We start from the raw sequence: 25,657 nt of genomic DNA on the forward strand, positions 1-25,657 counted from the left end.
TGTAAAGTATTAATGAAATATTTTAAGTAAATGGCGAAAAACAATTTTTTGCTTTCCAGCCATTGTATTTGTCTCTTGACTTTTATGTTATGACTTTTTCCTGTGGTGATCATTATGAATTTGTTAAACGGCTTTATGTGTTTCTTTTATGACTCTAACAAACTTTATAAAGTTTATAAAGAATGAAAGTAAAAAGTTTATAAACTTAACTTTTACATCAAACCATTTTAATTAAATTTATAATAAAAATACTTTTCATTTTTATAATGTAAGTGCACAGATTAATGATCTAAAACACTGTAAGTCAAGCAAAATGTAATAAACTATCTAATCGTGAGCAAAATAAAGTACAATTAAATAAAAATAGAAATATTTACAAACATGAACACATTTATCTAGAAATTTAAACAACTTAAAAACATTTTAACCATAAGTTGTCGAACTGAGAAATTTGAATACACCAAACATATGAAATATTTCTGCAAAAAACTGATTTTTAATGCTGCGGTTTATTATTATTGCGTTGTTATTTGTGAGTCTCAGTCCCAGATATTGAACTTATACACTCGCTTGGGGGCAGATAAATCAATCTCTGAAACATAAACATAATTGCCATCAGGAGATACAGCCAGGTCATGTGGAAACAGAAAACCCTAAAACAGAATGGTTTCATGAACATTAATAATATTTTACTTGAAATACAGCTATCAATAATTTATTATTTCATTTATAATACTGTCATGTATAATAAAGCTAAAAAACAAAAATTAAAATTCAGACTGAATTATATTCTTGTGTACTATCAGTGATCACTGCAACATAGTTCTGTACAAAGTAATCTTGAGACTAATTTTGTATTAAAATGTCTAATACAGTGTACTCCAGCTATTTCAAATATTTGATTACAAATGTACTATTATCTTAACCATCTTAAACCAAACAGATGTATTTTAGGTACCCGCTTGTAATTATTTGACGCAGCTCAATTATTAGTCCAAAGGGGAGATTTGCCCAGAAGGACTATTAATTTCATTTTGGCATTTTGTGTTGATTCACTACAAGCATTGTTTTATTTTCAAATTGTTTCCACTAAATATTATCACCCTGTATTATATTTAAAGTAATTAAATAATGAAGAGTTTGCATAAATGTATGTATGTTTCTCGCATTGTGATAAAACAATGGTACCCAGAGCCATCAACTTTTGATTAACGTAATCTTTCACCGAATAAGGGCATCTGGTAGCTTTAGTTTGGAAGTCGAAATTTGTTTTATTATCGATTTCCTATTTTGTAAAACTTTAACGAATTTTTGATTAACAAACTCAAGGTTTTCAAAGCGAGCAATGGCAATGTTGTAGAGAAAAAACATTTTTGTCTCCAGAGCACGAGACTGTGTATCCGAAATTCCAAAGATATGCTCATTTTAAAATTATTTTGCGATATTGCTATTGAACTGAATTTTATGGTTTAAGTGCGAAGAACATGATATTTAATAAATATAGGTAACACACAAAACTTTAAAATGATCCCCTTTAGACGTAATTTAAAATCTGAAACCTTTCAGATTTTTTTTTTTTTTTGTTACTCTTTTAATATTCAAGTAATCTTCAGAAATGGAGAATAAATTAAACTCTGTCTGTAGAAAACCTCGAAGGCTATGAACTCTAAGAGTCAAAGAGTTGAAAATTATCCTTAAAATTAATCACAATTTAATTCAATTAAGACACAATTTTTCAAATCTATCTACTACTGAAAATGACGAAGTGAATTCATGGTGAATACTGAAAAGTTGTTTTCAGCAGTGACTGATTAACACTCCACAGCTTTTTACTAGAATCGAAGTTAGATAAATAAATCAGAAAATCTGATATTTAGGTTTCAGCTTGATGCATTAATTGATTAAATTTTAAAAAAAACTCAAAATATGTTCTCCTTCTCCTTTTGTTTGGGATGGAGGGCTATTAAACATCGCTAAGATACGTAAATTAGTTTTTTAAATTTAAAACTGAAATTGCAATATACCAAAGAACTCCAAAGATCGAACAGGTTTCTACAATGCAATGAGGAGCAATGATTATATATATTATACAATAATTCACATATCATTCTAATTTTAATCAGCTAATGTCCCAAAGTAGTGCATGAAGCCCATTGAAAGAGGGGAAAGAAACCTTATGAATGAGACAATGGTATGTACCTGACCTAAATGTAATCTGATTTTAGAACCAGGAGTATTTCGGACTAAATTAAGATAAAATTTTTTTATAATGATATTCCCACTGCAGCCATGGAGAAAATGTTTGTCAGTTATTAAAAAAAAATCCGCTAATATAAAGAAATAATTACTGCTATAGCATTTTCGGTCTGTGCTTCATTTACGTTTCATTATGAAATTCTCTATAATTTTCATATCAATTTTACCCTTCCGTAACTTATGAAAGGTCTTTCCTATACCAAATTTATAATAATAATGGTATTACAAAGGCCTTTAAGGACATCAGTGATTCTATAATTCATTTCGGTAACTACCACATGAAGTCACATCATCAGTTTCAGGTCAATGAAGAAGTTTGTTTTGCAGGTACAGAGTATTCATAAGATTCCAGTATCTATTAGTCTTTAAACCAAACATAGTAACATATTACCAACTAATAAGAAAAATTTAGGATGATCAGCCCTCAGATCTTGATATCGTTATAAGGTTTCTCCCGCCTTCTTAGCATGCCTTCATGCTGTAGTGGTCAGCAAACTCGGCGCGTATTTGGAGAGGTCCGTGGTTCGAGTCCCAGCGAGGGGATTTCTCATTTTTCTACACCCTGCTTTATAAAAATGCCTAATGTCTCTACACCTTAAAAGGAACTAATACAAAATATTTCGCTCATGTTTTAACATTTGCGATTCTGTGACTTTTAATAGTAGACTTTAATAACAATAAATGTAATTGGTAGGATCGTACATAAGTTCCACATCGAAGAAACCTGTTGGAAAATGTGACTCGTGCACGTTACCCTTTCCACTAATACAAACAACTGCATATTCTACTTCTATTAAGTAATATATGAATTCAAGTTCATTTGCAAAGATAATATAGATTTACAGTGAAGAAAGCTTATGAAGTACACACAGAAGGTAAACTCAGATAGAAGTATTTTGTATTACACGTTACTGTAAAAGAATATTCAAGGCCGGAAAATATAAGAAAAATAAAAATACATACGATTGAGATATTAAATATAAGAGATTATGTGAAGATAAATGACTTAAAATTCGCAATTGAATCATGATTATACAATATACGCACTTACAAGTTGAGCCTAATGATAAGGGTACTATATTTTCCTGCTTTTATGACTTCTACACTGAAGCATTTTGTACAAATACGTACGCATATACGTTATCATTAAATTCGTATTAAATTCTCTTTACTTTTATATAGCCAGTGCAACTGTAGTAATTACTGCTTAAAAGATTTCTTCTGTGCAGACTTACACAAAATACTATTAACTAACATTTTTACATATTTTTAAAAGCTATAATTAAAGGCTCATATTGGAATAAAATCTCGAAAATGGGTCTTACATTTTTTTACGTAAACACTATATTCAAACTTATAGAAACTAGTCGGTGTCTGCACAATGAATGTTTTTATCATTTATAACTTATGTCTATTGTTCTGGATCGTTAGCTTGGGCTTTCTGTACATTTTCAGCACCTCAAGTATCGATTTTTGATACGCTTAAAAGAACAACATGTTTGACTCAGCGATATGTAAGTATATATATACTATATATGGTGTGGGCGATTAGAAGTTTCATGTTAGACAAAGACTTCGAAAATTATGTCATTCGCCGCAGTTTAATTGACTGCTGATCTTTCCTATCTATTCTTAATAAATACAAACCTGTCGTAATCGTTTAGTTTGCAGTCTTCCTCCCTTTTATCTATTAACTCAGTGTTGAGAAACCTAGTGAACAGCTAAGCGAATAATCGCTTAAGTAGTTCAATAACAGAAGGCTCAAGAAAGGTAAATTACGCTTTATTCCTCAAAATAAAGAATATCAGTCCCGTTTCTCAGGGCGTACAGCAAACCCTCCACTTGGGCTTAAACTCAAAAGTGTAAAAATAAGAACTTAACTAATACTTAACTAAAGAGATGTAGCCGAAGCTAACATAAATCTAACTAGTTGGCCTCTAAATATCGAATTAGCTAGCGAAGCTATCAAGGGCCCGTAATACGGCCGAACATAGCAACAGCTTAGAGAAACGCGGCCAAAAGGCAAACGCGCGCTAGTCAGAAACTCTGACTCAGTGGAACTTCAACTTAAATACTACTCCTTCTCATTTGCATTAAACGCGATTCTAAAAACTCATTCTGGTAAGGAATTTGTGAGCTGAAATTAGGAGAAATGGGAAAGGAGCTTTAAAAATGACTGTTATAAACTTAGGATAAACCTTACAAAGTAAGTCGAAGTATGCAAAACATGAGCAATTTTTCCTGCATTTGTTTCGAATGACACAAATCCTTAATCAGTTTTACTCACTGTGCATAAAAAATATTGACGTATTTTGAATCTTATTTTTGTCTATAGCACATTAGTTGTCCTAAAATCTTCCATTTTAATGACTGTATTCTATATTTAGGTTCCACACTTACGTTCTGATAAATCAGAAAGCTTTTGTTTTATATTCAGTTTCAGAAATATTACAGCTCAAAAGGAAAAAAGGTTTTGAATGACAAAGGAATATGCCGTAACCAAGCGAACGTGATTATTTGTTTTTTCGCTGTATTTTAAGAATTCGCAGACAAGCAGTAAAATAGTTCGCAGAGAGGTAGCAACAGTTTGTGAAATTGGTTAAGGGCTTGTTTCATTGGAAAACACATGCAGAAAAAATATTCATTTCTTGTTTATGTTTTGCACAATCAGATGTTAAATTATTGCAAATCTGAGATTTTCGTATTCCATTTTATATTTCATTATTGCTGCTTGGTTTGGGAAGAAGTTTTTCTCCAGCTATTGCATACTTCTCCTATGCGTCTGAGACTTTTTTAATGATTTATATTACAAACTGGTCTGAGTAGAATCTCTAGTAACACAGAAATTATCTCTTGAATGTTTGCTTAATCTGAAACGAAGGTTGTAGCTTTGTGCAGAATAGAACAGGTCTGCCTTAGAATGTCCTCCTTGAATGCGTCTTTTCTTATATAGTTCGTTACATGCTTTGCCGTATTTATTAGTTAAGATCGTTGTGCTCACATCTTTTCTTAATTTGTGAAGTATTCCTGTTCGAATACCTGTATTTGATTTGTTTAGCTGAAAGTATATGTTGAAAGTATATGTGTATATTTAGCCAATGCGTAATTGGTGAAACCAGAGTGAAATGACATGCGTGGAAATTCCAGTTTAAATTTCCCAGACAGACAAATATATATAAGTTTATTTCTGGAGAAATAGAGATATAACATCAATACGTATTTAAAACACGGGGAAAAATTTAAGCGGAAAATAAAAATGTGACAAGAAAAAAATTTAATTGTATAAAAAATTAAATAAAAATAAAATAATTTTTTTTAAGATAAAATGCCGAAAGAAAAAAAAAACAAGTTTGTAGACGTAAATGGTACTTTTGTAAAATAAAAATGCAAACGTAAAAAAAAAAAAAAAAAAGTTTTTAAGTAAAAAAAAAGAAAAACTTGTAGGAAAAAATATTACTTTTCTAAAACAAAAATATGGAAAAATTACTTTTTGAAACTGAAAAATAAAGTTTATGTTTGCAAAAGAAAAAAATATGGAATAAAAAAATGATAAATTTAATTTAGTAAGAAGTGAGCAGAAAAAAGAAAACAACGAAAAAATATATTCGTAAAATAAAAAAAGAAAAATTAAAAAAAGGGGGAAAATTTACAAACAAGTTTACAAAACAGAAAATAATACATTTAAAGTTATGTTCCTTTACAATTAAATATATGTTTCCTTACAGCTAACAAATATACTGATTGGTTGAAATAGGAAAAAAATTGTTGTTAATGAGAAGCTGATTAGTCCTCATAAAATGTATTCTTTCGCCGTCGCGGAAGCACAAAAGGTGTGAAGTGGTTGGGACGTCGGAGTCAATAAAAAATTATTACAGATTAAATAATTAAAAATAATTACATATTAAATAATTAAAAATAATGACAAATTAGGTAATTAAGGAAATAAAGGAAAATTAATTAAAATTAATGTCATCCCAAAACACGTGATTCATGAAGTAGTTGCCAAAAAAATAAAATTTTGGAAAATTATTTCGTTTTCCACAAAATAAAGACTAAACCTTGAAAAACATTACATCATTCAAACACGTCTATGTCACAAGTAAAAGATGTCTTACAAAACATCAAACTAGACTAAAAACTGCATTGAACAGCCAAAACATTATGACCACCTACTTAATAACGCACTGCGCGACCTTTGGGCTGCAAAACAGCTGAAAGTCGCCTTGATATGGATGCCACAAGTTTTTGATAGATGATTGGAAACAGGTTGTACCAAATATCTAAGCAGTGGTCAAGCAAAATCGAGATATTCCGACAAGGTGGTGTTTGAGCTCCATGACATCCCAAATGTACTTTATTGAGTTGATACGGCGAGTTAGGTGGCTGGGATATTAATTGGAATTCATCCTTATGCTCCTCGAATAACTCCAACACAATTCGAGCCTTGTGACATGGGGCGTTGTGCAGATGGAAGATTCCACTTCCAGTTGGGAAGACAGACGCCATACAAGACAAGCATCTGATCCACTGCAGTTATGACACGCAACTGATCCAGTGCCATTATGATAAGCAACCGATCCAGTGCAATTATTATAAGGAACTGATCCAGTGTAATTATGATCCATAAGCGTGCAAATGATCCGCAGTTACGTTCAGATAGTCCGCAGCTTTCATGGCCTGTTCTATCACAACTAAGGGTTCCAGAGCTGCCCATGAAAACGTTCCCCAAAGCATAATACTGCCAACACCAGCCTGCGTATGACCTACTGTACAGAGGGGAGCAACTGCTCGCTTGAAAGACGGAGTACCCCGACACGACCATTGACGTCATGAATGAGAAATTTGATTCATCCGACAAGACAACTATCTTCCACTTATTCATGGTCCAGTCCCGATGTTCCCGGGCCCACTGTAGGCGTAGTTGACAATGACGCTTAGACAAAGAGGCACACGAGTGGGACGTGTGATGCGCAGTCCCATATCCAACAGTGTCCGCTGAACTGTGTGTTCCGAAACATTTGCACTTGGACTTGCATTATATTGGGCTTTCAGCTGAGCGACTGTCTGGCGCTGATTTTGCTGTACCAAGCGAGACAGTCTCCGCTGTCCTTTTTCTTTGATAACTCGTGGGTGTCCAACACCTTGGCGTCTACTGTTGGTTTCACCGTCATTTATCGACTTTGCATAAATACTAACAATTGCTGATCGTGAACAACCTACCAGTTCAGTTTCGGAGAAACTCGTTCCGAGTCTTCGGGTAATTAGAATCTGCTCTCAATCAAATTCCTTAGATCAGCAACCTTTCCCATCACTCGCAAAAGTAAGCTCAAGAATGATTCCTTACCTTCTGCAGCAGCAGTTATATACCATTCCCAATTAATCATGTGCCCTCTACGTGATCCAGACGAGTTCATTGAAAAATGTGGGGATGGTCATAATGTTTTGGCTCGTCAGTGTACACGCCAAAAGCCCGACAAAATCCAAGTCAGTGACGTGATATGCAATTGTCAGGTGATCCCAAGATCGCGGCGACCACGCTCGTTTTATATAACGTCAGTTCCACCTGCTGAGGACGATCGGTTACTAGTCTCCATGAATAACTTAAGCAATTTGCAGAACGCTAGATATTTAACTTGATCAAGAAGAGTTCAATTCCTAGGCTACATTAATTAAATATGACTTAAGTTGTAATAATTTTGAAGTTTTGAATGATATACGCCAGTTTGCACTACTATTTGCTATATTACAGTTTGTACTGCGAATTTTGTAATGCTTTTTAACAACAGTGTGCCAGAATATTTCTGTGAAGTTCTTCGATGACATAAGAATAGGATCATCTAGCAAAATAATTTCGAACATGATTATTTGCTGTTCTTAGGAAAATAGCGTACTGTCCCGATTAACAAACGCAGTTTTATGCATGTCATCACGGGTAGAATTGCAAAATTCTTTCCTTAATTCAACATTTCGCATGAAGAAAATTCAATTTTATTTCTTTTTCACCTAGTTATGGGCAGCGAAATTAGTGCTCGATTTTTCACATATTTTTTACTAATGGACCATTGATCAGATAGCCACTGAAAATGTTTATATAAAATAAGAATATGAAGTAATTTATAAATGATGGAACTTTTTTATGAAATGAGATCTTAAGAAGATAAGAAAAAACAGGAAATATATTGAAATACTATTCCTTATGATTATCAAAAATTGTCAGACATATTAGCTTTTAACTAATTAATAATTCTCAGCATTTAACATAAACTTACGTTGTCTGGTCCCCATAAGATTCTCGGAATTCCAGATTCGACATCAATAACCAAGCCATGATTAGCAGATACAGATTGAGTGTTCTCCCACAAATCTGGCCCATTAAGTGCAAACAGTTGTTTTCCTAAAATAAAAAATAAAATCTGAAAAAAGTTCAATTCATATATTACGCATAAATATATTTCTAACGTATTTTAGCAATAAAATAACACAAAAAGTATTAAAACACTTCAGTTCTTATATTATGCTACATATGGTTGTATCAAATTAAAGTAATATAAGTTTCAACCTGCTTTATATATGAGAAACATCTAATTATGATTCTGAATGTAGAGCATATTTTTGCGTTTGCTAATTATATTTCTGATGAATATGGCTAATTTATTAAGCCATTTAATGTTAATACAAATATTAAAAATGTAGGAAAGTAGAACGCAAAATCATTTTATTTTTCAATTTTCTTTTAAACTATCTATTATTACTATATAGGTAATTATTAAATTATTATTTCTTAGACAGTTTCCTTATTTTGTATATAATGTTAGTTTAATTCATTAAGCTCTAGAATGGAGAGCTGGCGACTTTTAGATAAATTTAGTTTAAATCAAGTTTTTATTTTCCAAAACGGGAAATGCTCATCAAATTTTCTTGACGGCAGTCTTCCAGTTTCTTCTTTGCTACATCCTCTTAACAGGAATTCTGTATAAGTTGTTGTCTATTCCGAAGCAGTTTTTGAAGAGTATAAATCAATTTTTTACAGACGGAAGTAAGATGAATGATATGGCCTTGCTTTTGTTGTTTGTGAAAGATAAACAAGAAAGAGATTTCAAACAGTACAGAATCAATGATAAGTGCTCTATTTTTCAGACTGAGTTGCTATGTTTAAACCTTGTTGTAAAACAGATTCAAAATTCTTGCAGTGGTTTGAGTTCAATGCGCATTTTAACACGTAGAAATTCTCTTCCTTCATTACAATGATCACAGAGTTTCAAAGAATCTTGCTGATGAAATTCAGGTTATTATTAAGACCTTGCAAGATTTTGATATCGACATTCATTTTGCTTACGTTCGTGAACACTGTAGAAATTTTGGAAATGTGAGAGCTGATGCTCTTGCAAAGCTAGCCACGAAACGTCATACTGATTTAAATCGCTCCTGTTCCTGTTTCTCATTAGAAGCGCTTTTATAGAAATTACACTATGTGTGCGAACAGAGAATATCTGGCTTCACCAAAACACAATGCACAAAAGTTTTTTTTCCTGCAGTTTTTTACAGAATAAAAAGCTGTAACAGAATTTAAAGTAACTCAACTTTTGATTCGACATGGCAGTTTTAAGAGCTATTTAAAGTGATTTGGACTTGCTTCAAGTGCTTTGTGCAGCTGCGGTAGCGGCGATGAGAATGTTAAGCATATTCTTACATTCATCATGTCCAGCAGAGGAAGATACTTCAGGCATCTTTTGAAGCATCCGTCTGTATCTTGGTCACAAATGTTTTCTGAACTTTTTTGGACAAAGAGACTCTGCTTTTCGAAATTTCATTCTCAATTTAGATTATAGAGTTCTCATCATTTATTAATTTTTATTTTATTTTCCTTTTACTTATTTATTTATTATTTTAAATTATTTTAATATTTTTTACGCATTTGCAGTTAGTTCTATTGTATACTGTCCAAAGAAAAAAGGGACAGTTCGATATCTCCCGTTCTACTGGGCCGATTGACAAAATTCAAATTGTGTTTTTCATGTCTCGAAAGCTCGACTTAGGATATATATTAGATTTACATATAGCACTGTTCTAATATGGGTATTTTGACACAAAATCGGACTTTTTCTGAAATGAAATGCCGATTTTTATCCGTATTTTGATCCTATGAAATTATGCTTAAATATTAAATTTTGTAAAATTTGGTGCGAAATTTAAAGAGAAATTCAAAAATTTATATCGGCGTATTTCCCCCCCCCCAGTTTGCGGCAAGAGTAATTCACTTGGCTTACTTCTTAATTTATAGTAACCTATTTTCCTTTCCTTTTCTTCATTGTATACGAGAGGGAAAAAGTCATCGTTCATACTTTCAAATAATTTTAACAAAGTGCGTACACCACATTTGGCGTTATTATCGCTTATATGTCAAATTTCAGAACACGCCAATATGTAAATTCACGTATATCTTAGGAAATTTTGAATAAAAAACTCTAATTTTTTTTAGGTTTGCTAAGAAATACATCTACTTTGAGATGATGATACAAATTTTAAAGGTTATAATTCAAAATTTTTTTTCGAAAAATCAGTTCAAAATGCAAATTGTAAAAATAAATCATTAAAATGGGCGAATTTATTTGAAATGAACCTAAATTTCGAAACGTGAAAGGAAGAATCAAATAAATTTAATAAAAAAAGATATGTTAATAAATATATATCTAATTCAATTAACATTGAGGAGCTAAAATTTTGAGAGCCAATTTTTTAATAATTACTCGTGCGATTTTTATAAAACTTGGCAGTTTGGCATAATTTGAGTCGTAGAATTGATATATGGAAAAAAATTGGTATGTCACTTCAGAAGTCCGATTTTGTGTCAAAATACCTATATTAGAAGAATGTTATATATAAATCTAATATATATCCTAAGTCGCGCTTTCGAGACACGAAGACCGCAATTTGAATTTCGTCAATCGGCCCAGTAGAACGGGAGATATAGTAGTCCCCTCTTTTTTCCGCAGTCTGCATCTGTTTATTTTGTTAGTGCTATAACTTTCTTCTGTAAACCTCATGGTATACAGTGTGGAACACGAGGAGATAAAAAAAAGAAAGAAAGAAATACTGAAGATACCTGTAGAAGCTGATTGATGAATTTTTGATATTGTAGGAAAGTATAAAGCTACGGTATGAGAGTATAAGACTGTAATAGTAATAAAAGTAATCAACATAACACTATAAAGCTGTAAAGTCTATTTTACTTTTGCAAGCCGAATTTGGATTAAGTTATACGTCCTTATTATTCAAGAGAATTAGATAAATCTGATTTCTAGATATCAACGAGAATATATGAATATATAAACAACCAATACATTGTAAGGTATATCCTAATTTCATAACAGTTATTTTAAGTTTATACCACCTTCCTATCGCTTCTAGCAGATTACAATTCCTTACCAGAATGAGTTTTTAGAGTCGCGTTAAATGCAAATGAGTAGTAGAAAGTATTTAAATCAAAGTTCCACTGACTTCGAGAGAGAGTGTTAGGGTTCCTGACTAGCGCGCGTTTGCCTTTCGCTCACTACGCGCCGCCGTATTACATGAGTTTTGATAGCTTGGCTAGCTAATTTAATATTACGGGCCAACTAGTTTAAAATTTGTGTTAGCTTCGGCTAAATCTTTTCAGTTAGTCATTAGTTAGTTCTTATTTCTTACATTTTTGAGCTGAGCCCAAGTGGTGGCTTTGTTATACGCCCTGAGAAAGAGGCCATCTGTTAATCTTTATTTTGAGCAATAAAGGGTAATTAACCCTTCTTGAGTTTACGTTTCTGTTCTTGGACTTAAGCGATTATTCGCTTGTAGTTCACTAGGTTCCTCAACACTTAGTAGAATAAAAGGGAGGGACACTACAACACTTTAGAAAGCATTTCATCTTGAATAATCACTTAGTCGCTTATCTCGCGTTAGCTGATTTAATGTGCTAAATAAATAAATGTCTAGAGGTGGGTATTGTCAAGAAGGTGACTGAGTTTAACCAAGCTATGATGTCGGGTTTAACCTACGTTTGAAAGGTAGTTGGTCATCTTTGCTGTACGTCTAAAATAACAGAACTATTTTGACGTTTAAAACAGAACAGAAATGCATTAACGAAGTATTGTATCCTTCTGAACATCTCAAACCCATTTCCTTTACCTTGAAATATAGCAATTGTTAACTGGATTAAAAGTAAAATGTTGGCAATTATTTATTAGATATATCCAAATTTTAGCACTTCCTAATATTAATCTTCATTACATTTAATACCTAATGTCAGATTCTTTCAAGCGCAAAGCGCAGCAGGTTTTGTTTAGTAATGTCGTAATCCGGACATATACTTTTTTTTGGTATGCATACTACAAAGTATTTTCTCCCTCCTTTCCGCATGCCTTCGTAGTATAACTAGAAGAATATTCGACAGGTCCAAGGTTCGAGTCCCGGGGAGAGCACTGCACATTTTTCGTGTCTCCTGCTCCAAGAAAAACTAATGACTCCACAAGTGGCGCCCGAACTGAAAGGTGGTGGACGATAATTCGTCATCACCAGGATCTGGCAACTGGGTCCTCTAATTTGGCGACTGGGTCTGCCGACTGGGTCCTCAGTCGCTCTTTAAAAGAGGGATTATATAAGGTATTTTAGCCCTCCTTTCCGCATGCTTTCGCGTTGTAATTGGAAGCATACTAGTACTTATTCGAGAGGTACAAGGTGCAAGTCACACTGTACACTCTACGAGGGCACTGTACATTTTTCACGTCTCCTGCTTTAAAAAATAAAGAAAGAAAGAATCTGAAAGGATTGAGATTTTAAATTACTTTCAAAGGGATTTTTTTAACGTTTTGTGTGTTATCTTTATTTATTAAATATCATGTTCTTTGCACTTAAACCATACAATTCAGTTCAATAGCAACGTCCCGAAATAATTTAAGAGCATATCTTTAGAATTTCCGATACACAGTTCCTCGCGCTGGAGATAAAAAGGTCTCCCCCGGTAGAGTGTTGCTATTACTCGCTTTTAAACCGCTGAGTTTGTTAATGAAAATTTCGTTAAAGTTTTACAAAATATGAAGTCGATAATAAAAAAATTCCAAATTTCAAATTTGGGCTTTCAGATGCTCACATTCGCAGTAGGATTACGTCATTCAAAATTGGAGGCTCTTAGGTACCGTTGTTTTATCACAATGCTAGAAAAATATACATTTATTCAGATTCTTCATTATTTAATTTCTTCAAATATAATGCAGGAGTTTTAGGCACAAAACCCTTTTGGACTAAAAATGACTAAAATACTAAAATGAAATGTTCTTAACTATTTTTTAATTTTAACATTTTGTTCGAGAAAAAGGTAAATAAATTAATAACGAAAAGTTGTTTCTCAACTGAATTTTGGAATAAAATTATTTTCAACAGAAACTTAATAAAACATTTTTTAACAGCAAACAGGAAGCAGCTCGATTGCGGCAAAAATTACCTATTTGAATAAATTTAATATGAATTCAAGCTTTGTTATTTAAATACATATTTTAAAGGAATATCTGCGATATCTTACTTCTTTTGTCTAAAGCAAAAACTCGACCTTGCGAATCAATGCTTGCCAGAGGTACACCAGCAGTAGTGCCATCAGTGCCAGTAGAATAACAAAGAATTCTCGAATTTTCTCTGTCTGCTACGCAAACTGCATCATGTTCAGGTATAAGTGTGAGACTATGGGGAACATTCATTCCATCTACAATGAAAATAAAATTGTGTGCTTACATTAATATAGGGTATAAAACTGAGCTCAGACCAAGGTAACCACCCAGTAAAAATATTTCGTATTAACTTATGTGAGAAAAAGATACTAGATCTAAGGGAAAAATATAATAAATTTACATTTTATTTTGCTTCATTCTCTATAAGGCAGTTTATGACTTTGTTTCCTTATGTTATGTTTGAAATCAACATAAATTCCTCAACTACAGTAACTAAGAAATGGAGAAAGATCTGTAATCACCTAAATGAAGGATGAAGAAAAAGATTACATTTTTAGCTTTTCAATTCTTCTATTTACATTTAGACAGTTTATTATTTCCTATGCAATTTACATATAGATAGTAATTTGTTTAATATGCTAATTATATATATTCTCACAAACATGAAAAACACTGAAGGTATTTATTCATTATTTTTGACAGATTTTGCTGAATTAATTAATTTTCCAGAATTTGTAAATAAAATTTGTTGCTGATGCATGTTTTAATCTTTTGTCTTTCAAAAAGACTCATTCTTTAAGGAAGATTTTAGTAAATTTCTTATTTTATTCTTATTCATTATCACTGTTCGAAACATTCTTCCATTTATAGCATAGGTATAAGGCAGTTTTAACTAATATTGTGAAATTAAGAAACATTTATTTGCCTACAACCTATTTTATTTCAAAATCTTCATTCCAAAATCCATTAATTATTACTATTTTTTTATTACATCTGCAGTCATCAGTCGGTGTTATTCCCTATCAAGACCTCCATAGCTATTTTTTTAATAAGATTCGTAAAATTCAAAAGAAATGGCACTATAATGTATCAACTGTCTGATTTGCACATTTCACAGTTTAATATCACTAAACCTTTAAATACGAAAACTTTGAAATTTATACATTTAAAACCTTGGTTTAAAACTTACTTTATGCAGACAAGTATTTCACATTAAAGTGGCTTAATGTATCTTTCTTAAATTTCACATTAATCTAAATTTGTTCAAAACAGCTTCCAGTTCCAACTCCTCCCCCCGTCACATATATTTTCAGTTTAAAATTGAGCATTATTGGCTGGCTATATCAGTTAATATTATTCATAACAGGTTAAAATTTCAGTATTATTCATAACACGTTAAAATTTTGTGATCATTTTTATTTTCTACTGATGAAACTGGAAGTTAAAAGCGATACCTCAAGTAAAAATAATAATTTAATTTAGATTTACTACTACGTAGGGTGAATGTTAAGAAGAGTGAGCTTCAGTTAAGGTTTTATGGGCATTCAAAACTGCTATGTTAGCTTGCTAAATACTATCTTCTACTGCACTCAAAGTAAAGTATAAAATCTTTAACTCTCTCATATTATTTTTAAAAGGAAGAAAATACTGGATTTGATGATAAACATAATATAACATTAAAAATTTCTAAAAAGTACGAGATCTAGTACGAAAACACTAGCACTGGTCCTCCTGGCTCAATTAAATGTTTAGCACACATTAAATTCAGCCAAATTAAAAAATTTAATGTGTACTACTTATACATTTAATTTAGATTAAAAAACTTAAGTTTACTTAATTTTATCAAGATTATTTAGAAATTTTCTCGTTATTTACACAGGAAAAAATGCGCAATCGGATAAGAACGCATTTTTTCTCAGAAATACTGATATCGTCATCTCTTCGGTGTATATAATAAAGGATTATTCATAAGACCATGAAAAATTTTTTAAATACACAACAAATAAATTATGCAGCTGATACCAAATTTTTTTATATTAAAAAAAGGGGGGGGAACTCATTAAGTTCTTTTTGCATTATTCTACAAACGCTGGAAGTATTCGTATTTGCTCATACGGCAACTATTCTATGCATCACGGGAAGAAATTACTTGGATAAGCTGGCTCATGCTGTGGCTGAATGAAAAGAGATGATTACTGAATGAAGATGATTACTTCTTTCAATAACACAGCAGTTCACTTTACTATGAGAGTGTCTTAGCCAAATTTGCTACCCAGACAGGTACCATTTACAATAGTGTCTGAATCAAAATTTGCCACTATTTTGGCTATGACGCACTGTATCAGGAAATGATGCGATATGGCGGTGGCAACGCCATTCTTACGATTTAATTTAATATTACATTTTTTTTTCTTTTTTGTGCAGGTTTGTCAAGGATATTTATTTTGTCTCCACTCTCTGCTAATCTCCAGGATCATCAATCATATCGTATAAAGACTGTGACTGTGACTCTGATCTCGCGAGGTCCACAGGAAAGGACAACTTTTTAATTTTTTAAAAAATCTTTCACAGAAAGAAAATTTTAATAAATACTAATATATAATAGTAAATGCAACACAAATAATAATGTGAAAATATATGCAGCAATAGTAATCAATTATTATATTACCAATGATGAGAATTAAGTCTTGATTTCTAAATTAGAATTTTAAACAAACACAGAAAATACAGAGAAAATTTTAAAAATTATCTTCTTAGATTTATTTAAGATTATGGGCCTTGTTGGCTATCTAGTCCAGAATAGCTGCGGGTAATTTCTACATAACCTTTGAATTTCGACAATCTGATTGATTAATTCGATCTATATAAATAATATGTTTGTATCACTATTTTGACTTTTAAAAGAGTGATTACCCTAAATCTTTATGTTTATATTAAAATATATTGGGTTTCGGAAAAAAAAAGGATTTTTGGTCATATATAATGTTAGCGGCCTTAAAATATAATGTTAGCGACCGAAATATGAAAACGATTTGTTTAAAAATATATTATGCAGTTAATGCCACAGAATATTTTTGGACATAAAAATATCTTCAGAATTATTTTTATTTCTTAAAATTGTGATGCACAGAAAAGAAGGAAAAAAAAAACTTACATTCTAGTAAATTTTGCGGCTGCTAAATATTTCTTTAGAAGAAGATAGCACTTTTTAATTTCAATATTTCTGGCGCATTGTTTGAAGTATTCAGAAGCATTAAATACACATGTGAAATAATAATTTCAAATCTGCAAGTAAATTTCGTTGTACATGTTACCACCAAAGTATGAAACGCCGGCATTCTATAGAATGTCTAGGCACTGAATATAACGCCGGGTGTTTTTAGGCAAAGTATGAAATATGAGAATTATTACATACTTTCCCTAGGCATTGTATATATTACGTAGGCATTCTATAGAATGACAAATGCTATTCAGGCAAAGCGTGGAAAAGAACCTAGGTTATTATATAAATGACGTGCATTCCTCAAAAATACAAATGCTATTCTGAAAAAAATAATAAGAGTGAGATTTATTCAAAATATGTAAAGAAAAATGAAAGTTGTACAAAACAAAATTTAGGCCTTTCTTATTAAGAGAATCAAAATTTTCATATAAAAAATAAAAAATTAAAATTAATCTACTTAACACGAATTACATTCCATTACATTAAGAATTACATTCCATTACATTTTTTTCACGCAAAGACATTTCATATTTTGGCATTTTGTTTTACACACACATATGAAGAATCCTTGGCTGCTTCCACAGGATTGAGCAATTGTAACCGAGAGGAATTTTGTGGTCAGGAATATCTTCAGTACTAGGCAAGTTATTAAGGCATAAAGTGAATTGTGATGTCGCATATACTTGTTTTAAAATTTCTTCAGAAGTTCCTAGTGGGTAAAAACCATCTTCTGCCACACTCATTACAACTGCCTAATGTATTGCGCGAATCAACTCGCCCCTTGTCGAAGTCAGGAATAAGAGCTCGCACAGTAATTCCCAAAGAAGCAGTGGAATTTTTTTTTTTTTTTTTTTTTTTTTTTTGGGGGGGGGGCTTGCATTTCCCGATTAATTTTAGAATTTATTTTACCTTCAGTAGCATTTTCAGTTTTGAAACAAGCGGTGCATAAAATAATTTCATCATCTTTACTAGCATGGCCACAGAAGGTATGAATTTTTTTACGATACTTTCTGCATGCAAGAGTGCATCATTCGTTTCCTTTAAACACATACAACAGGTATCAGATACGGAAATCGCTTCCGTAAGCATGTCTTCATTATGTTGGTTTAATCCACTATCGACTATAATCTTATCCATGGTTTTTGAAACAGGCTCTTTTTCCCTCATAATCTGATCAGTTTCACTTTTTCCATTGTTTCGACGCTTTCTATTATGTATTTCGTACTTTGAGAGAGATACTGAGATATATTTCACACTTTGCCGTTCTCATTTGGCATTAGGAAATGTCTGAAATATGAATAGTTTCATACATTGCAAGCTAATTTTAGGCATTATGTACAATGCCTAAGCATTCTATAGAATGCCGGATTTCAAACTTTGCCGGTAACATACATAAGATGGAAGTTAAATAAAATATCAGAAAATAAAATGGCGACGGTAAAAATTTGCTCTTACACCCCCCCGAAAAATATCATTAATATTCTTAATAAAATTAAAAAATAGCATTTCATATATTATTAATAAATATTTACTACGCATCATTAAGAAAAATGAGAATAAAGAAATAACACATGAATAGCGTTTAATAAATGTTTGTGTGGAAATTTAAGGTTAAAAAGTTAAAAATAACTGTTGCAATTAATTAAAATTGTAATAAAGCGCATAAACCATATTTAGCGCTCCTGTTGCTTATAACAAATATGCCAAATTTCAAAACGCGGCAGTGTATATTCTTCCGAAATTCTGAATAAAAAAACTGTAATTTTTTGCAGGTATGCCTAGAAATACATCTACTGTAAGATGATGGCAAAGTTTTATAGCTTATAAATCAAAATGCTTTAAAAATTTATAAAAATTATTAAAAAATACGAATTCTTAAAATAAATCAGAAGTATCGTATGAATCTTAATTGGATTAAACTTAAATTTCGACCAGTGAAAGAAGACATGAAATAAGTTTAATTTAAAAAGCTATCTTATGAAACATGTGAGAAATTTAATAAATTTGTGGAATTAAAATTTTGAGTGTTAATTTAAAAAAAAGATGCTACTGCGATTTTTAAAAAATTTGGCACTTTGCCATAATTTGGGAAACAATATCGAAATATGGAGAAAAATTGGCATGTCATTTCAATTCCAATTTTGGCATGTTATTTTTCAAAGTCCAATTTTATTTCAAAATATGTATGTTAAAAACCCCTGCTAAAAATGCCCCATAAAAATGCCCAAGTTTGTTTACTAATTGTTTAAAACTACTTATTTATTTATCTGCTGTTGTTGATATTAAAGTTATTTCAGTAGTGTAACCAACAGGAATATTTAAAATTAAAAAAAAAAAAAAAAAAAAAGATGCAGTCTCTCGTCTCGTCCCCTTCCTTAAGACGACCATAAGGGGGATAATAAGGTCTTTCGAAGGCGGCCAACCACAGATCGCCTTAGAGAGCCAATATATAATTATATTCTCAGAAATACTTGTATCTTTTGGAGGTGGTTATCTTAAGGTAATCTTCACGAAATGAGTCTCTCCAACCATAGACACAGAATTTTCTTTGCGGGTGGTGCCCTTTGAGAAGTGAAGTTCAGTATCAATATATACTTATGTTCTCAGAAATACTGGTCGCTTTTTAGGGTGGTAGATTTGGTTAGGTGGCCATCATGAGTTGGTTCACTGTATACACAGACACATATTCATATACGCATATATCAAAATTTTTGAGGGCACAAATAAACACTGATATCGAACACTATCTCTCTAACGCGACCACTTTCACAGAGAACAAAATTGTCTACGATTTAGGACTTTGTGGAACGTCGCTTTAGAGATGTGATATTCAATACTAGTATTTATGTTCTCAGCAATATTGGTCATCTTTAAAGTTCGTCATCTTAGAAACGTGATCGCCACAAGAGTGTTGGCTTGTCTGTATGCATAATGAAAACTCTCTAAGACGACATGATTCCAGACGCTTTTGGTCGGTTGAAGAAGTGGTCATGTGAGCTAAATGTTCAACGTTTATATGTGCTTAAGTTCTAAGATATACTGGTCATTTTCAGATGTGGGAGTCAGGCAAGGGTTAAGAGCACAATTTATTAAAATAGGTAAACAAACGAATTAAAAACGCTGTATTATACTATAATGGCGCATTTTGTGTAAATACTTTCTGTGACAGGTTTTCGCTTTTGGATAGTGATCACCTTTTCTTCATTGCTTTTCGGATCAAAAATTGCCTATCAGTCTCTTAAGCGTGATAGTTTCAATTTTATCACTGAACTGCAAAATTTTCTGAGAGTAAAATCATTTGTTTCCTTGTTAACGCTTTAAGTAAGGAAAAAAAAAAAATTCCCCTTCCCCTTTTCAGAAATAGAACTTGCCAATAGACAACACGGGCAGCATAATTCACAAGTGCACATCAGTATCGCCACTGAGGGAGGGGTATCAAAATGGATCAATAGGCTTCTATTGCTTTTGTGACGTTTAATCTTTGAAAATGTGTATATGAACGAATGTTGTTGTTTATGTTTTATTTTACATTTGTTTCGCAGTAAGAAATGTATGGTGTATAAATATTGCTATTATTTTAATTGAAAATCTCGTAGTGCTTTTATTTTATAAGTTTATTTAATCGTCAATATTTTATTTTCGCGAAACTTAGAACGCACTGATATTCGGATTCGTGGGATATTATCGCTCTTTACGACGAGCAAATGACTCAAGTTACAATTAGCCTTGAAATAATGCATTTACCAACACCTGTGGATTAAGAAAACTCAAGTGTATAATTTTTTTATAGGACTAAGAATAACTAGAAGTGTTACAATGAATCTAGTATTTTCTTATTTCAATTTTTGCACTCCTTTGATTTAGAAAGTGTAAGATTCAAAATATATATTGTGAATGATCTGATTATACCTATTGTTAACAAGAAAAGTTATAGATGAATAAATTAAATATATTCGTTGCGAATAATATGAATTCATTCTGTTTGAAAAGTATTTCTTGTGCAGGCAATGCATTTAAGAATGAACAGTTATAAATGTAAAATTTAATATACATTAGGAATGCAAATAGAAAAGTTCACTTTGAATAAAACTGTGTGTTGGCTATTATTACAGAACATCTTTTTCAAATAGACTACAATCAAAATTGCTAAGACTTTTTGGATTTACATATATAATTATACTTATATCTGACCTAACTTCGCACTGAAAATTTTCACAAGAAATACACGATGTTTTAATTATTTTGTACAGAAAATTGCGTGGCAAAGTATTTTCAACCATCTTGTTTAAAGCACCATAAAGGTCATGTGAAATGACAGAAATATTAATGGAAGCCCATTGGTCCATTCTAGAAGTCATTCCCTCGGTGGCAATACTAATGTGCACTTACGAAATATGACACGGGAGCTGTTTTTGTTTACGTTGTTATGAGACGATTGTGTTATAGTCTTGACGGATGGTACGCTGCAGTAATGCAATAAATAATATTTTTAATATATTGTACTGTTTAAGATGTTTATAATGAAACTAGAAAGCCCGGCGGTCATACAAAATGACCGCTGTTCTAGATATTATAAATTTTAATTAAAATGATTTGTGCAAAGGCGTCTGCTAATTTAAACTGAATTACTCAGGGTAGGCAGCGAGGACGCCCCCTTTGCTTACTGCCCCAGTGGGTTTTTCTCTTCTACTTGCTTAATTGCTTAAAGTAGAGTACAATGAAGGAAACCACTGGCGGTACATTTCTTAAGAGCCCACCGCTAGCTCAATCAATAAAGGTGATTTAAATCATGAAATGTTAATTCACATGTCAAAGATCTCTTTGTACACAACATTTCTTGTGTAGATCTTTCTATCATTTTTAAGTTCGCCTTGCAGAGAACCATCCAATATTTTAAATTTTACGTCCGTTCTTTCACGAACTCTTGAACAGGCAACATAAAGTTGACCGTGTCCAAATGCAGGTTCAGGTAAAAAAAAAATGCTAACACGCTTAAGCGTTTAGCCCTGAGACTTATTGATGGTCATAGCAAAGGCAAGTTTTACAGGAAATTGTCTACGTCTCAATTGAAACGGCAACCCTGTGCCATGGCAAGTTCACCCCATTGGCTAGTACAGTTACGCAAGTAACCAAAAAACTATCGGCGACAAACAGACACTTAAGCCGCATATATATATATATATATATATATATATATATATATATATGGGGTGAAGTAACATCATCTCCTCCGAAACGGTTGGCTCCCGGGCTTAGCGAAGCACACCGTTGGATTCCGCAGGTCCGTGGCACGCCATTTTGACCATTCGCGTCTTCTTGGGACTTTACTTAGCCGAGATATTAATTAAAAACTAATTTTCCCCTATGTTTTCCCTACATTTTCCACTTTCTTTCTTGGGTTTTCCCTATTAGAGGGATTTGGCTACGTGCCAAATTCTTTTTCTCGAATATCTACGGAACAGCGCCGAGTTGAAATTCGAGACGCGTATCCTCAGATTCCAAAAAATTCTCCGAATCCATCGATACAGTTCTCATCTTCGTACGACTTTAATCGGTTGAGATATTAATTAAAAACTGCGGAAACGTTAATTTCCGCGCTCATTTTTTCGAGTGGCAACAATAAACTATCGGCGACACACACTTTAGCCGCTTATATAGTATATAAAAGAAAAGAAACTGAATACAGCATTGCATGTGAGTACGAAATAATCTGCAAATTAAATGCCAATAGAGCCATGCACTGTAATTGAGTCTAACGTTTGAATGAACTTCGATACTTCGGCGCTGCAGTTGTTATTGTTATTTTTACTGATGCTTGAATAGTTCTGAAATGGAGTTTCTCCGGTGAGAATAAACTAAATGCATGAACTCGATTCCCCAATTTTACTTTTATCATAAAAAGCAATGTGCTTAGAAACCGAAAAGCGATTATTTCAGGCTTGATAGTTTGAATGTGTTTACAGCAGATGCATAAACATATTTTTTCTATTTTATTCAAAATGTATTTTTGAAAACTTGTTTTCTGATTATAATTTAAAATTCTTTTCAAAGCTTTGTTGATGTAGATGTTTTATCATATGAATATTAGTGCTAATAAAATACCATACTTAAATTTAGAAACGTTCTTGCATGATTCATCTTTGAATTTTTCGACGAGTACTAATGTAATGTGGTTGGGCAAAAAGGATTACTTATTATTTTTAATGAAGTTGATATTGAAATACGAGTACTTAATTATATGCATTAATTATTGAATGAGTTAGGCAAGGTATGTAAACCAAGGATCTTTATTGTATTACTAAAGTTTTGTGTGAAAATTTAGATTATCATATAGTAGCTTACACTTTTTACATTGGTTTTTCTGTTTTGGCTCATTTTTCTGTACAAATATGACACTAGAATCGCATTTTACTATCGCATACTTAGTGCTATTTTACTGAAACATACATAACGAAACTTTTTTGTGCATATCTTAATTTTAATTACTATTGCCCATTCTTAAGCTTTTCTAACAGATGAGCTAGCCTAAGTGGTGGACAACAACAGTGGCGCCCAAACTAAAAGGTGGTGGACAATAATTCGTCACCACCAGGATTTGGCGATTTAGGTCTCCTAATCTTCGGTCACCCTTTAAAAGGAGGGTGTATATAAGCTATTTTCTCCCTTCTTTGCGCATGCGTTTGTGGTGTAATTGGGAGCATACTCGAAGCTTATTAGAGAGGGCCAGGGTTCGAGTTCCTGCAAAGGCACAGCGCATTTTTCATGGCTCCTGCTTCAGAAAACCCTAATTACTCTACAAGTTTTAAAATTACGATATCTTTCAAAACATGCAAGTTTACGTCTGAAAAAAACTTAGTATAGTTAATAAGCATTTTCAATCTGTATAGTTCTGTTACATAGGGAAAAAATAGATTATTTTAAGAAGTTTTGACTGTTGATTTGAGCCTCACTGTTGAACATCTTTGAGAGCAAGAGTAACAAATATGTTAAAAATCAACTCACTTAAGCCCTGAAATCTATGAACTATTGAAGTTAAACTAAATTACATAAATCTTCATCTTTGTAAGTAAATTGTATTACTTCAAAGCTCAATGTTTTAAGTCAAATTCCTTTGAGAGAATATCCTCACTGATGGTGTTTGGGTATAAAATCAAAAAATATTATTTTTCAGTAAAATGTGAAAATACAATTCATTTTCAAATTCTAAAAACACTATTTCTTTTTTAAATAAAATTATATTCTCTGTCTTCCCTGCATAAATCTCAATACATTGATTCCTAAACTCTACACACAGCCACAAACTCCTTTCATTGAAATACAAATACATAACGCCACACAACACCAGGAAAGGATAATCCGCAAAAGTAAAAATTCAGTCACCAGATCCAGTAAAATAATAAGTCACATCGTATAATTCAAATACGTAAAAATAATTAATTCCACAACTACACCGCAATAAGTTACCCAGATTCATTTTAGTGAATCTGGGTAACTTGTTGCGGTGTAGTTATGAACGACGACAAATAGTTAATTAATTAATTAAAGTTAATTAATTAATTAGAGTTAATTAATTAAGATCCTTTTTTTCCCTAAGGATCACATGAGGAACAAAATAGACCACTATTAAAATAAATAAAAACAAACATTTACAATTGAAACACGTGAATTACTCGCAAGAGTCAAGCTAGTATCTATGCATATTTCTAGGTTTTTCAATAATATTACCTTTCGATCCAATTTCTTTCAAGAGTCGACCATTGCGCGAAAACATGAGTAGTCTGGAGTTACAATATCCATCACTAACAAAGAAATATCCATTGGATGTCACTGCTACGTCTGAAGGTTGACAAAGATGATTTTTTCCTGCTCCAGGAACAAAAGGTTCTCCAAGTTCCAATTCTGGATTTAATTCACGAGCAGGAAATTTGAACACCTGAAAACAGAAGTCAGAGAATGCCTAAAGACGGCAGCTTATACATTTTTTGTTTAGTTTCAAGTAACCTTGCACGCAATGACATACAGTGCGATTTAAATGCATTTCGAAGTAGGCAGAATTAAAGATGTCTTTAGTAGACCTTAACTTTAGCGAGTCTGCTGGTACCCGCCTACTCAGTTTTCAAGTGAAGTTGTAATTCCAAACTAAGTCCAAAATAAGGTGAGTTTGAGAATTTTAATTAATTAATTAACTATTTTTCATTAATTTAATTTACTAGTTTTCATTTATAACTTTACATTTTATTTAATTTTAGTTATTAATTATTTATTTATTTGTAAGGCATTAAATTTTAATTAATCAAATATTATGATTTATGTCTTTACTATAACTCCTCCTTTCTGTAGTTCTCCCCAAAAAGCAAATTGTGAACTTAAGCTGAGGGTTTTGAATGCTTGGAGAGCTTCTGACATTTAAGTCTCGCTGTCACGTTCTATCGTCAGTTCTGTTTAAGTTGTATTCCGGCTTTAGCGACTTGCTAGTCGATGTTTTAAATTACATGCCGTTAAATATCTGAGCAGGCTTAAGTAACTCATTTTAAGTATGTGTCGTCTCTGACTCCGTTAACTGTATTGAAATTTAACTTTGCTGTTATGTTAATTTATTTATTTGTACTGTATTTTATGTTAATTAATCAATAATTATTTAAGCCTTTACTATAACTCTTCCTTTCCGCAGTTCTTCCCACAATGCAAATTAGCTGTTTTGTGA

The 25,657-nt window shown here is 32.0% G+C and overlaps 1 protein-coding gene across 1 annotated transcript in view; it reads right to left on the reverse strand.

Annotated features, from left to right (window-relative positions):
- Positions 1-298: 298 nt before the first annotated feature.
- The window catches only part of LOC118194459 (peptidyl-alpha-hydroxyglycine alpha-amidating lyase 2-like), a 58,192-nt gene continuing 32,833 nt past the window's right edge, over positions 299-25,657 (reverse strand). Inside the window, exons 5-8 of the mRNA XM_035365612.2 lie at positions 24,679-24,886; positions 13,808-13,984; positions 8,526-8,650; positions 299-653 (exon numbers count right to left, since the gene is read on the reverse strand). Of these exons, the coding sequence (XP_035221503.1) occupies positions 540-653; positions 8,526-8,650; positions 13,808-13,984; positions 24,679-24,886 (624 nt within the window). The 3' untranslated portion in view covers positions 299-539. The remainder of the gene's footprint in view (positions 654-8,525; positions 8,651-13,807; positions 13,985-24,678; positions 24,887-25,657) is intronic.

This window comes from Stegodyphus dumicola, chromosome 9 (assembly GCF_044657685.1).
Source record: "Stegodyphus dumicola isolate Sdum_Otavi_A_Nest chromosome 9, ASM4465768v1".
NCBI classification, from domain to species: Eukaryota; Metazoa; Arthropoda; class Arachnida; order Araneae; family Eresidae; genus Stegodyphus; species Stegodyphus dumicola.